This window comes from Monodelphis domestica, chromosome 1 (assembly GCF_027887165.1).
Source record: "Monodelphis domestica isolate mMonDom1 chromosome 1, mMonDom1.pri, whole genome shotgun sequence".
In the NCBI taxonomy this organism is placed as follows: Eukaryota; Metazoa; Chordata; class Mammalia; order Didelphimorphia; family Didelphidae; genus Monodelphis; species Monodelphis domestica.
This window is the reverse complement of record NC_077227.1, coordinates 258038740-258051255: the sequence shown is the minus strand read 5'-3', so window position 1 is coordinate 258051255 and position 12516 is coordinate 258038740. Positions and strand designations below refer to the sequence as shown.

The window sequence follows — 12516 nt, the reverse complement described above, 5'->3', positions numbered from 1 at the left end:
TCTTTTTCATATTTTTTCTCTATGTAGTCCTTTTCCTGATTTCTTCCCTAAATACCCTTGAGATGACTTTGCTCCTTTGGATATCTTGCAAAGTTTTCTTTAGAGTGGTTTTATCCTTCACTTCTTTTCTTGCCTTTATAGTAATCTGTCATCCTTTTTCATAAAATAATAATGTAATATACCATAATTTATGGGCTGCAACAAAAGTAATTCTTAGAAGCAAACTTATGTGTTTATGTCAACAAAAGAGAAAAAGAAAAGTTTAATGAGGTGAATTTTCTTTCTTAGGTGAACTTTCTGTCTTAGTAGCAATCTTCTAAGACAGAAGAGTAGTAAGGGATAGACATTTGGGGTTAAGTAACTTGCTTAGAGTCAGACAGGAAGTTTCTGAGGCCAGATTTGAACCACAGGTCCTCTCTACTCCAAGCCTGGTGCTTTATCTACTACCTAAAATAAACAAAAGAAAATAGCATTCAAAAGAAATAAACATACTTGAAAGTAAACACATACAACTAAATGAAAAGAAATGAAATTTTAAAAGTCTAATAAAGTTGGTAAATCATTAACTAAATTAGCCAAATAAGAGAGAAGAAAATCAAATTACTGAAATTTTTCAAATGAGGAGAAAAAAATCCCATTGAATTGTGAGGAAATAAAGAAAAACAACAGAGTATAGTATGTTTAATCATATGCTAAGAAAACTGAGAATGTAAAGGAAATGGAAGGTGTTCACAAAAATATAAAATACACACACACACACACACACACACACACACACACACACACACACACACACACACACACACACACACACACACACACACACACACACACACACACACACACACACACACACACACGGGTTCCCAAGGAAAATTCTATTGTAAAGATTAAAATTCTCTGGAGAGTCTTAATTTATAATTATTTATTAAATAATAAAAAGTGAGCCAGAGAAAGAAAAAGCACCAACTGTTCCCTTCACAACCCTCCTCCCCCAGCTGGCTGCATCACCTTTTCAAACAGACTTCAGGTGTGCCAGAGAGCTCTCCTTGGGCAGCGTTGAGACCAAGTATGTGTGTGCCCACCCTGGGGCTCCTCTAACCCCGCACTCACTCACACTGGCACTCTCCCAGCTGCTCCTCCCCCTTGCCTCCCCTGCCAGCTGCATGGTCACACTATAAACATATCAGCATCTCCTAGCCACCAGAGGCTACTATTTTCCCCAAGTCCCCTTTAAACTACTTGAGACATCACTTTTCTGAGTCCCTCTGATTGGGTAGACTCAAACCTCACCTCAATTCAGAGGTGGGTTTTCTGGACCCAGAAGTCATGTGGGACAAGAGACTAGACCAGGAGAACTCTGGTGTCTCCCCAGAGTGTGCATGAGTTTACTCCCACCTCCATCTTAAGTAGTTTATTGACTGATAAGCACCAGGATTTATTCTTATTCAGTCAAAGGGTGGGGCTGAATGGCAACCTAATTCAATCAGAGAATAGGCAGTTTTCTAACTCAATATGAAAACTTTCTCTTTTTAAACTTTAAAGGAAAAATTAGGGTACCAAAAAGAATAATTTGGGCCAATCTTAGATTTTCACACTATCAAAGAACGAAGAATTTTAATGTATAAATTGTTTTCAAAAATGGAAAAAAGGTAGCATTCTACCAAATTTTTCTTATGATTAAAATATTGTTCTGATTTTTAAATCATATTGATCTTCAAACCATTCAAAGGCAAATACAAGGAACTTTAGATCAATATTTTTGAGTACTGAGTGCAAAAATCTCATGGCAAATACAATTCAATAGTATATTCTTTTTTAATTGTTCACTTGATCAAGTGAGACATTCCAGGAATGTAAATATGTCTAAATATCATGAAACAATTAGCATAAGAAATCATAGTAAACAAAAAATTTTAAATCCCATCTTATCAATAGATACAGAAAGAATTTTTGATAAAACAATTAAAAATTTAAAACACCAAAATGATGAGGAATAGAAGCTTTCATTACGATAATAGAATCCTTTTTGAAAAGCAAGGAAAAGGGAAGAAGGAGGATTTTGTACCTCTGATTTCAAATTATCTTGCAAATTGATAATTATCTAAAGTATCTGGTACTGGATTTTTAAAAGATAGGATAATAAATCAGTATTTTAAAAAATTGAATAACAGGTTAGATAGTTGAGTTAGAGCCAGATTTCAGAAGTTAAAGTATTCAGTTAACTTGAATCACAAACCACTGGGACCAGTATTCACTCTTAAAGAAAAGTTATTGGAAAACATTTAGATGGCAATTAAGTTCAAAAGAGAATGATACTGAGATGGACAATGAATAGACTAACAAAATATAGTTTTAAAAAATCATAAAAAGCTAGAGGACAAGAGATGACTAAAGCTTTCACATTGACAGAAAAAAGATTAAATTCTTTTAAAAATCATTTTATTTTATTTTCACATTATTTAATTTATTTTATTTTAAAATATTTTTCCATGGATACATGATTCATGTTCTCTCCCTCTTCTCTTCTCTCCCCCCTCCCAAGAGTAGCTAAGCAATTCCACTGGCTTATATGTATCTTATTACTCAAAACCTATTTCCATATTATTCATACTTGTAATAGAGTAAACCTTTAAAAACCACAACCCCAAATCATATATCCATATAACCAAGTGATAAATCATATATTTTTCTCCTTTATTTCTACTCCCATAGCTCTTTTTCTAGATGTGGATAGCATTCCAAAAAGGGATAAATTCTTAAATTGTGACTCAGAAAGTTATGATTGAGTATTGACATTAAAATTGTATTTGTATAAAAATAAAAAACTTTTTGTATAAAATAAACCAATGAATCTAGACTAAGAAAGGATTAAACAAACTTGGGGAAATTATTGTTTCAAATGATTTAAAATAAGACATTCTGAATGTATAAAGAATTGATATTTTTATCAGCATGAACTATTTTGTAATGACAAGTTGTCAAAAGAATGAAAGGACATTTTTCTAAATGATTATAAACTCTCAAGAGTCACATGAAAAAGAACTCAAAACTTCTAGTCAGAAAAATGCAAATTAAATGCAACCTGAGTCCCAAATTGACAGAAATAAAAGATGACTTTTATTTGGTAAGGCTATGGTTAAAACACGCATGATATTACTCTGCTGATGGGGTTGTGAATTGGTCCCCATTAGGGATCAGGGAAGCAATATGGAATGATAAATTTAGAGTTATAAGTGCAGGGACACCATGGTAGCTTGGTAGATAAAGAGCCAGGCATAGAAACAGGAGGTTTTGGCTTCAGATGTGGCCTCAGACACCTCCTATTTGCGTGACCCTGGACAAGTCACTTAATTTCTCTTACCTAACACCTTAGAAGGATTACTTAGTGTGAATTCTAAGACAGAAGGTAAAAGTTTAAAAAAATTTATGAATATGGATTTCCTTTGACCCAGTGGCCCTGCTGCAGGGAATCAACCCCAAGGGTATTTACTGAAAGGGGAGAAATCAACTTATATTAATAAACATTTTATGTTCCTGATAGTACTATTTGTTGATGTCAAGAGAAAAAATGGAAATATACTAAGTGTTCATCAATAAAAGATTGTTAGTTCAGAAACATTTTATATTAGATCAGGTAGAACAAATTATGTTGTGTGAATATGATAGAATATTATTGCTTTGATTAAATGATGAGAAGCAGTATAGGTACTAGTGAGTAAGCCAACCCCAGAGTCAGGAAGACATGGGTACAAGGCCTGCTTCTGAGAAATATTACTTTTGTCAACCCAGATCAGTGATGGCAAACCTTTTAGAGATAGAGTGCTGTCCCTGCCCCCCCCAGACTGAGTGGGACCCCCCCCCCAGAGATCAAGTGTCATCCCCTGCCCCCCACCCTTTCCCCATACAGGGGAGGGAGGAAGAGCTCCCACTGGGCTTCTGGGCAGAGCGGCAGGTGTGGAGATGGGAGGAGAATGGTTCCAATGCTCTGTTCCCCTCCAGCTATGTGCTGTACTGTGAGCTATGCTCCTGTCAAACCTAGCTCCTCTCCAACCCCACCACAGAAATCACTTTCACCACAGACTCAAAAGGCTGCCCACTTTCATGCAGCATGTGAGGCCCCCCCCCCCCATCCCCCTTACCCCAGACAGGGGAGGGAGGAAGAGCTCCCATTGGTTGCTGGGAAGAGGGGCAGGAAAAGTGAGGAATGTCCTTAGGTGCATGGAGAGGGGGAAGGGAACCTTGAGTAATGATCTCTGGCGAGTAACTGCAGTCGTGCTCATAGAGAGGGCTCTATGTGCCTTTTTTGGTACGCATGTCATAAGTTCACCATCACAACCCTGGACAAAGCATTTAACCCATTGGTGCTTTTCAAGACAACTCTAAGCCTGGAAATCACAGATTTGCATTAGCAGAGGGGGTTTTCTTCCTGGAAGAAAGTGTACACAAATGGTATCAAACTTAGATAGAAATGGAGAATACTATAGTGTCCAGAAAGATCCCAGCAGTCCACATATTGATTCATACAACCACATGTTTATATATAAAATAAGACAGAAACTAAATTTTAACCTGATTTAGGCTGCATGTGGGAGTGTTGTGGACTACATGTAGCCTGTGAACTTCATGTTTGACATCTCTGGTATAAACTAATGAAATTATAGATCTAACTCCCCTTACCCCCCCAAAAAAGATCATGAATATGAAGAATTTTAAAAATATGGCAGTATCTATATAAAATTATGTGGAGTTAAGAAAATAGAATCAAGTCATCAGCAAGCATTTATTAAGTGTTTACAATGTGCTAAGTATATTCCCAGCTAAAAGAAAAATAATCCTTGTATTCAAGGAACTTGCATTCTAATAGGGGATGGCAACATAAAAAATAAAGTAAAAAGATGGGGATTGTTAGAAAAAGAGATGAAATAGATGAAGGAAGGTATAGTATAGTAAAGTCCAGAAAGCAAGTGTAGCCTGGAGAGGGTTGAAGACATGGCTAGCCTGGGCATTCTCCTCAAAACTGAGGTTCTGATAGGAACTAGCCAATCAAAGAGAGAGGCTGCAGGGATGAAGCCTACTCTTACTAAGTAGAGTCAAGGGTTGGAGTGAGCTTCCGTGGTGAAGAAAGAAGTTTTTCTGACTTGGTAGAGGAAGTTCAGAAAGTTAGTTCATCCTGGAGAGGACTGAACCAAAAGAGTACTATCCATGTAGACTAAACATGCTTAAAGAGAGAAAACAGCAATGAATTCTTATAGGTAAAGAGCGAAAAAGGACCAGGAAAATAAGAAGGATGGGAGTATTGCTGTGTTACAGTGAAGACAAACATCTTTTTGGTTGGTTGAATAATAGAAGTTATAGACAAAATAATTTAGAATCTTGGGGTTTTTTTGTTTGATTTTATCTTATAGGCTCCTTTTTTCTTATGTTTTTCACATATTGCAATACCTGCACTTGTCAATGAAAGTCAAAATGAAATGTATATTAAGAGCTTTGATGGTGCATCTAAGTGCCATATTTAGTAAACATTAGTCTTTAAAAGTTTTAAACTGTTCTATATAAGATCAAGAACAAATTACCTTACATCCTGTCCTTGTTTTTGTAGGGGATGGTCCATTTCCTGGTGTGATTGACATGTTTGGTGATGAAGGAGGACTACATGAATTTCGGGCTAGCCTTCTTGCTTGTCGAGGCTTTGCTACCCTAGCTTTGCCATATTTTGCCTTTGAAGATCTGCCCCCCATCATGAAAGACTTAAATCTTGACTACTTTGCTCAGGCAGCTAAATTTGTGCAGAATCACCCAAAGGTGAGTGGTATGGCAGAAGGAAATTCATTCATCATGAGAAGGGAAATAATGGGAACATAAGCAGTCAGTAAAATATATGCTATGTAAATAATAAATCAGTTAATAAATTAGTAATAATCAATCCATGGTAGTCTTTGTAACTCAGTTAATAGTTGTGCCTTTATCTCTCTCTTTTAATTTGAAGGTCAAAGGTCCCAAGATTGGAGTGATTGGATCAGGCAAAGGAGCAGAACTGGCCTTTTCAATGGCTACCTTCCTCCCAGATGTGGCTGCTGTGGTCAGTATCAATGGTTGCATCTCCAACACAGGCACTGCTCTTCAGTGTGGTCCAGTAACCCTACCAGGACTTCCCTTTGACCTGGATAAAATCACTGTCAGTTCCTCAGGAGTATATGATGTTAAAGAAGCTCTTGTAGACCCCTTGGATCCTGCTTATGGAGACAGCCTTATCCCCATAGAAAAAGCTAACTCTCACTTCCTTTTTGTGGTTGGAGAGGATGACAAGCAATGGAATAGCTCTTTGTATGCGGACCTGGCAATTAAGCGATTAGAGGAGCATGGGAAAAAAAATTACACTCTTCTGAGTTATCCCAATGCAGGTCATAGAATTGATCCACCCAATAGCCCATTTTTTCCAGTTGCCTTGGACCGGTGGCTGGGGGTCCCTATTCTGGGTGGGGGTCAGTGCAGAGCCCATGCCATTGCTCAGGAGGAATCTTGGAAGAAGATCTTAGAGTTTCTGAAGATGCATCTAAAATGAAGGTTATAGAACTATAAGGTTGGGTTGGAGTGAATACTCAAACAATGCAACAAATTGATTTCAAAAGAAGTTAAAGGCTTGAATCTGCATAGCTCTGTAACATGAAAATTGAGATCTCACATCCATCTATATATTGGGTAGGAGATGTAAAATTACCAAGGAAATAGTATTTTTTTTTCAGTAGCAATTCAAGGAAATGGATGAAAAGGGTCAGATATATTTCAATTTTGTGTTTATCAGAACCTGTTATTCTTAAGCTGTCTAACAAAATAAGACTTCAGATTGACTCTGCAAAACTTTGCCAGCCAAACGTGGAGGCTTCAGCATAAAGAGGAAGATAATTACTAAATGAAAGAACAAAAATATTTTTTATTATGGCCCCTTTTGGTGATAAAAATCAATTTGTATACAGGTGGCTAGTCTACCTTCTGTTTTTCCATGCTCTTTTATACTCATAGAAAAGCATTTTTCTGTCTGTCAAGAAATATTTCTAAATTTTTTCTGACCAGGGGTTTATACTTTTGAATGTGATCTTATTATTGATTACTCACCCTTGGGTTTTTGATAAGGAATTTTACTTCTTGATTTAAAGATCACCATGAAGTTGTAAGATTAGCTTCACTGACCTTGGGGTTTGTGGAAGCCACCTTTTTAAGGATCAGCAAAGATTTCACCATGAAATAAATTCCTATTTAGAAAATCTTAAGTGTCTCCCTAGCAAACAGCAGTCAAATTCTGAGCATGGGTTTCAGTATTTGCAGCATCATTTTTTCCTCTCTATTTTTATTTATTTATACTTTATTTATATATACTTGAAGTTTCAAAAAAGTATTCTAAACTCAGATTGTCCTCCAAAGCAAACAACTGTAGAACAGAAATTGCACTTTTCTAATGGGCAGTCAGAATCCTTCCACTACTCTAGGAATCTAAAGTAAAATTTACTGATGAAGGAGGGAATCTTCCTCTCCTAAATCACCAATGATTTTTTGAGAGTGTGTGTTTTGGGTTAGAGGATATTAAAATATTTTTGTTTTGTTTTCATTTAAGCTTCTGTCCATGATGTACACATATAATTCATTGGGGGTTGAGGGGAATGGGAGGATTTCTGACTGAGTTTTTATATATTGTTTGGCCAGTAGGAAGCCCTTTGGATTCAGAACTACCCTTACAGCCCCAAGATTAGTCGTTGTTATAACACTCTTTATAACATTACCATTTCTAAACTGAAGTCACACTTCATTTAGTGACATTTTAGTAACATTTAGTGTTAGAGAAACCTCAGCAAATTGAGTATTGTGCTGCCCTTTCTTGGGGCTATTCATGTAAGAAATAGAAAAGTGGCAAGTTGGCTATTTTGAAATCTTTCTAAAACAACAGTAAGGGAAAAATGTGCCTTTAAAAAACCAAAAGCCATAATCTGAGGTTGATTTACTGTGCATTCTAATGTCACTTGAATGAATTTGACTGTTTAAGTATCCTTAAAGGGGCATTAGTCTCAAGGCCAGGTTTTTAGTTGTGCTTTGATGTGTGTTTTAAATAAAGCATGTCAAATCAGTATTTTGTCTCTAATCAGGCCATTAGACTTGATAAATACCTCTCTCCCCTCTCTTATCCAAACTATGCACTTATTTAAAAACAACAACAGAAATACTCGTATTTATTTATAGTTAACATTTTCTCATTGTGTCCATTTTCAGCCATAAGATGCTACTTTGTGAATTCTTTTGTATATAGATTTTTGTTCTAGATTTATAGAATCTAAATATTTTTTGGCACATTCTATTTACTGTTTTCCTTTTTTAAGATTGTTTAGGTAGAAATAGAGTTATTTGACTTTAAATTTTATTTATTAGAGTGTTTAAAAAATTATACACAAGGATACCCTTCATGCTGTGGAATTGTTTATCATAAGAGTTTAAAGAACAGAGCATAACTTTTTTTTCCTTATAAGTTCTTAAATTTTGAAATCAGAAAGATTGATCTAAAATGTGTATAGAGGATGTTGTTAAATTAATTTTCAAAGACAAATAAATTTCTGAAGAACATGCATGCAGAGTTTATATGGTTTATATGGTCAATCACAGTTTATTGCTTTCAGCCACAAGCCTTTGTGGTGCCAAGTGAGTAAAGAATAGATAACAGTAAAATAAGATCTTAAAAATAAGATACAGTTGTTGGTTTCTGAGCCTCAAGAGAACATTTATCTGTGAATGAATGACTACCTAGAATCATAGAATATTAGAGCATGAAGAATCTTATAAAATATCTAACCCAACCCCCTTCCTTTTAACACATAAAGAAATTGAATCTCAGAACCGAAATGACTTGCCCAAGCTTATGCCTTCTGCTTTCAGATGAACTAAAACCAGTATCTGATCTCTAGACTCCCATTCCAAAGCTCTTGCCATCATTAGTTCAAAGTACAGTTACATAGATACTTTGCAGAGTTTAGCAGATTTGCTTGAAAATTAGATTCCTGATGTAAACAGAACCATAAAACTGTAGAAGAAGGTTCTCTTGGGGGTGGGGGGGAGAATCCTAACAGTTTAAGATTATCTGAATAATCATTTTATATTGTGCTTGTGACTTTCAGATGGTAATGTGCTGGAGCCAGCTGTAGAGAGATGCTGATTGTTAAATTTTCAGTGTGAGAGTTTATATCTCAAAAATTGGTGAACTTTACAAACCAGGGCTTGATTTGTTTTATCTAGACTTTTTCTAGATTTTATCTAGCTCATCTAGACTTTATGGGGAAAATGTTAATAATGCTGATTAATTTTTTAAAACTCTTTCTTTCTGTTATAGTATCCGTTTTTAAATATCAATTCGTAATATCAGTTCTGAAACAGAAGGGCAATAAGGGCTAGGCTATGGGAGTTGTGACTTGCCCAGGGTCACACAGCTAGGAAGTGTCCAAGGTTAGATTTGAACTCGGGGCCTCTTGTCTCCATGACATGCCCCTAGTGATGATTAAACGTGTGTGTCCGATGTACGCTTTCCCTTCTACCCTCTTAACCTGGAGTTAAACATTTACCAGCATATTATGGTAGATAGTACAAGTATTATCTCCATTTTTCAGATAAAGAAACTAAGGCAAAGAAGTAAAATGAGCCAGATAGTAATAAATGTTGTAGCTTGGACTCTAATGCAAGCATCCTAAATCCAAATAACTATTGTGCCAAGTAGATAAAAGTTCTGTAGGAGAAAATCTGCAGTAGGCACATGGAGATGGAACCTGGATTAAAGAAGATTTAAGAGTGACAATAACTGTCTTCAAGAAATTGAATAATTGCTGAGTGGAAGTAGATTAGTTTTATTTGGCTTTCAGGGTAAACTGTACAAAGGAAAATTTCAACTTAATGCATAAGAAAAACTTCCTATAATGTGCAGCTAGGTTCCATAGTGGTTAGTGTAAGACTTGAGACAGGAAGAATTGAGTTTGAATCTTGCCTCAGAATTTTACTGGCTGTGTATCTTTGGGCAAATCACTTAATCTTACTGTGCCTCAGTTTCTGATCTGTAAAATGGAGATGATAATAGCACACATCACAGTATTGTTGTGAAGATCAAAGGAGTTAAATATATATATATATATATATATATAAGTATATATATATATATATACTTATATATATATATATATATATATAGCACTTTGCAAACAAAATGCTATTTAAATGCCAGCTACCATTATTTTTTCTACAAATAAACATACCTAGAAATGGAAAGGGTTGTCCAAGGGTTCCACTTCACTGAAGGTTTCTAAATGAAAGCTGGACCACCTTGTCGAGAAGGGATCTGACCTTGGATTTAACTGAAACTGATCTTTCTAGGTTTATCAAGAATCTCTTAATTGCAAAATTTCATGATCTTTACTCAGTTCTCATTCTTTTCTGACTCTCCTGAAACTTTTCACACTATTGACCCCCCCCCCACATCCACTCAAACCCCCACCTTCTGGTGTCCCACCACTACTCCCATCCACTTGGCATTTCTTTCATCCTTTCTTCCCAGTCTCATTTGCTAAGTCATCATCTGAGTCTTGTCTCCTAATCACAGAGTCATGCCAGGCTCTCTGGCCTAGGTTCCCTTCTCTCAGTATATTCTCAATGATCTCATCTGTTCCAAGGGTTTGATTATCATCTCTACCCAGATGACTCCCCAATCTATATCCAGCCTGTATCTTTGTTCTGAGTTCCAGGTCCATTTTACTAGATGCCTGTTGGCCATCCCCTGGACATCTCTGTTGTATTTTAAACTCAACATGTTAAAAAACAGAAGATATCTCACCTCCATACACATCCTGTTTCTGTTGACGATTCCACCATCCTTCCAGGTGCTTAAATTCACAATACCTAGTGAGTGGCAGGGTGGATAAAGCCCTGGGCCTGGAGTCAAGAAGACTTGAGTTCACATCCATCCTCAGACATTTACTAGCTGTGTGGTCCTAGGCAAGTCATCTAACCACTGCCTGCCTCCATTTCCTCAGCTGTAAAATGGGGAAAATAATAGCACCAACTTGACAACTGATGTGAGGACCAAGTAGGATACCATAAACAGGGCTTAGCATAGTAACTAGTAGGTTCTATATGTTTATTCTATTCCATTCTCCTTGCCCCAAAGTCCTTTCCAGTCCATTTTCCACACAAGATCATGTCACTCCTTTGCTCAAGAAGCTTTATTGATTCCCTATTGATTCTAGAATACACACCCAACCTCCTCAGCTTGGCATTTAGAATCCTCCTATGTCCAGCTCTAGTGTGCTTTTTCTGTTACTTTCATGTACTCTTCAATCAAACTGACCTACTTTCTGTTTTTCAATGATGTGTTCCATCTCCAGCTACCCTGTCTTTGCACAGACTACATCAACATGCCTCAAATGCTGTCCTTCCTCACTTCTGCCTCTTCTAACAGCTTAGTGCCTTTGAAGGTTCAACTTAGGTTCCACCTTTACAAGGAAACCTTTTCCCAAGCTCTTTCCCAACGCCCCAAGTTCAGGGCTTCTTATAACCTTTTGTGTTCAGGATCCTTTGGCCTTCTGGTGATCCCTCTGGACTCCCTCCCAAAATGACGTTTTTTTAAATGCATAAAATACATAGGATTAAAAAACATAAGATACAAAGGAAACCAAAGATTAACGAATATAAAGATGTATTTTTTCCCTCATCCAAGTTTCTGAACCCCCAAAAATCAATTTGGACTTCAGATCAAGAATCTTTCTCCTATTGTTAGGCCTTTCTCTTTTTAAATAATCTGATGGTTACCTATATAGGCCCATATTTTATTCTAGCCCATCAGATCCCCAACCCAGTATGATGTGAACTTTCCATATTCTTTCAGTTGGTATTGATTAAAAACCCAAGCACTGGAGCTACAACCTGATGTTTAAATGCGTGTATAAATAATAAAATAAAAATTAAATGTTTACATATATAAATATTTAATTCTATTTTTTCAATTACATTGTAGCGAACATTTTTAACATTGTTTTAAAAAATGTTTTGAGTTCCATATACTTTCCCCTCCTTGAAGGCAAGGAATTTGATAGATCATACATGTTCAGTCATACAAATATTTCCATGGCTTATTATATTTTTTTGTATATCCTTAATTGTATATATATATATTTTTTGTTTCCTCCCTTCCCCCACAGACACTCTGAGACAGCAACATGTTTTATCTTTCTTGGCATTAATTTTTTTGGGGGGTGGGCTGGGAGTGTTCTTTTGGATGCATGTGGCCAAAGACATTTTATATTTATTTAAAAATTCTTACCATTTGTCTTAAAAATCAATACTGTGTATTGGTTCTAAGGCAGAAGGGCAGTACGGGCTAGACAATGGGGGTTAAGTGACTTGCCCAGGGTCACACAGCAAGTAAGTGTGAAGCCACATTTGAACCCTGAACCTTCCATGTCTAAGCCTGGCTCTCAATCCACTGAGCCACTCAGC

General features: G+C 36.3%; 1 protein-coding gene across 2 annotated transcripts in view; it reads left to right on the top strand.

Annotated features, from left to right (window-relative positions):
* DNAL1 (dynein axonemal light chain 1) overlaps positions 1 to 12516 on the top strand; it is a 63823-nt gene that overhangs the window by 6194 nt on the left and 45113 nt on the right. For both annotated transcript variants that reach the window (XM_007472857.3, XM_056810694.1), the window contains exons 2-3: positions 5603 to 5805; positions 5990 to 6082. In XM_007472857.3, the coding sequence (XP_007472919.1) occupies positions 5603 to 5805; positions 5990 to 6082 (296 nt within the window). The remainder of the gene's footprint in view (positions 1 to 5602; positions 5806 to 5989; positions 6083 to 12516) is intronic.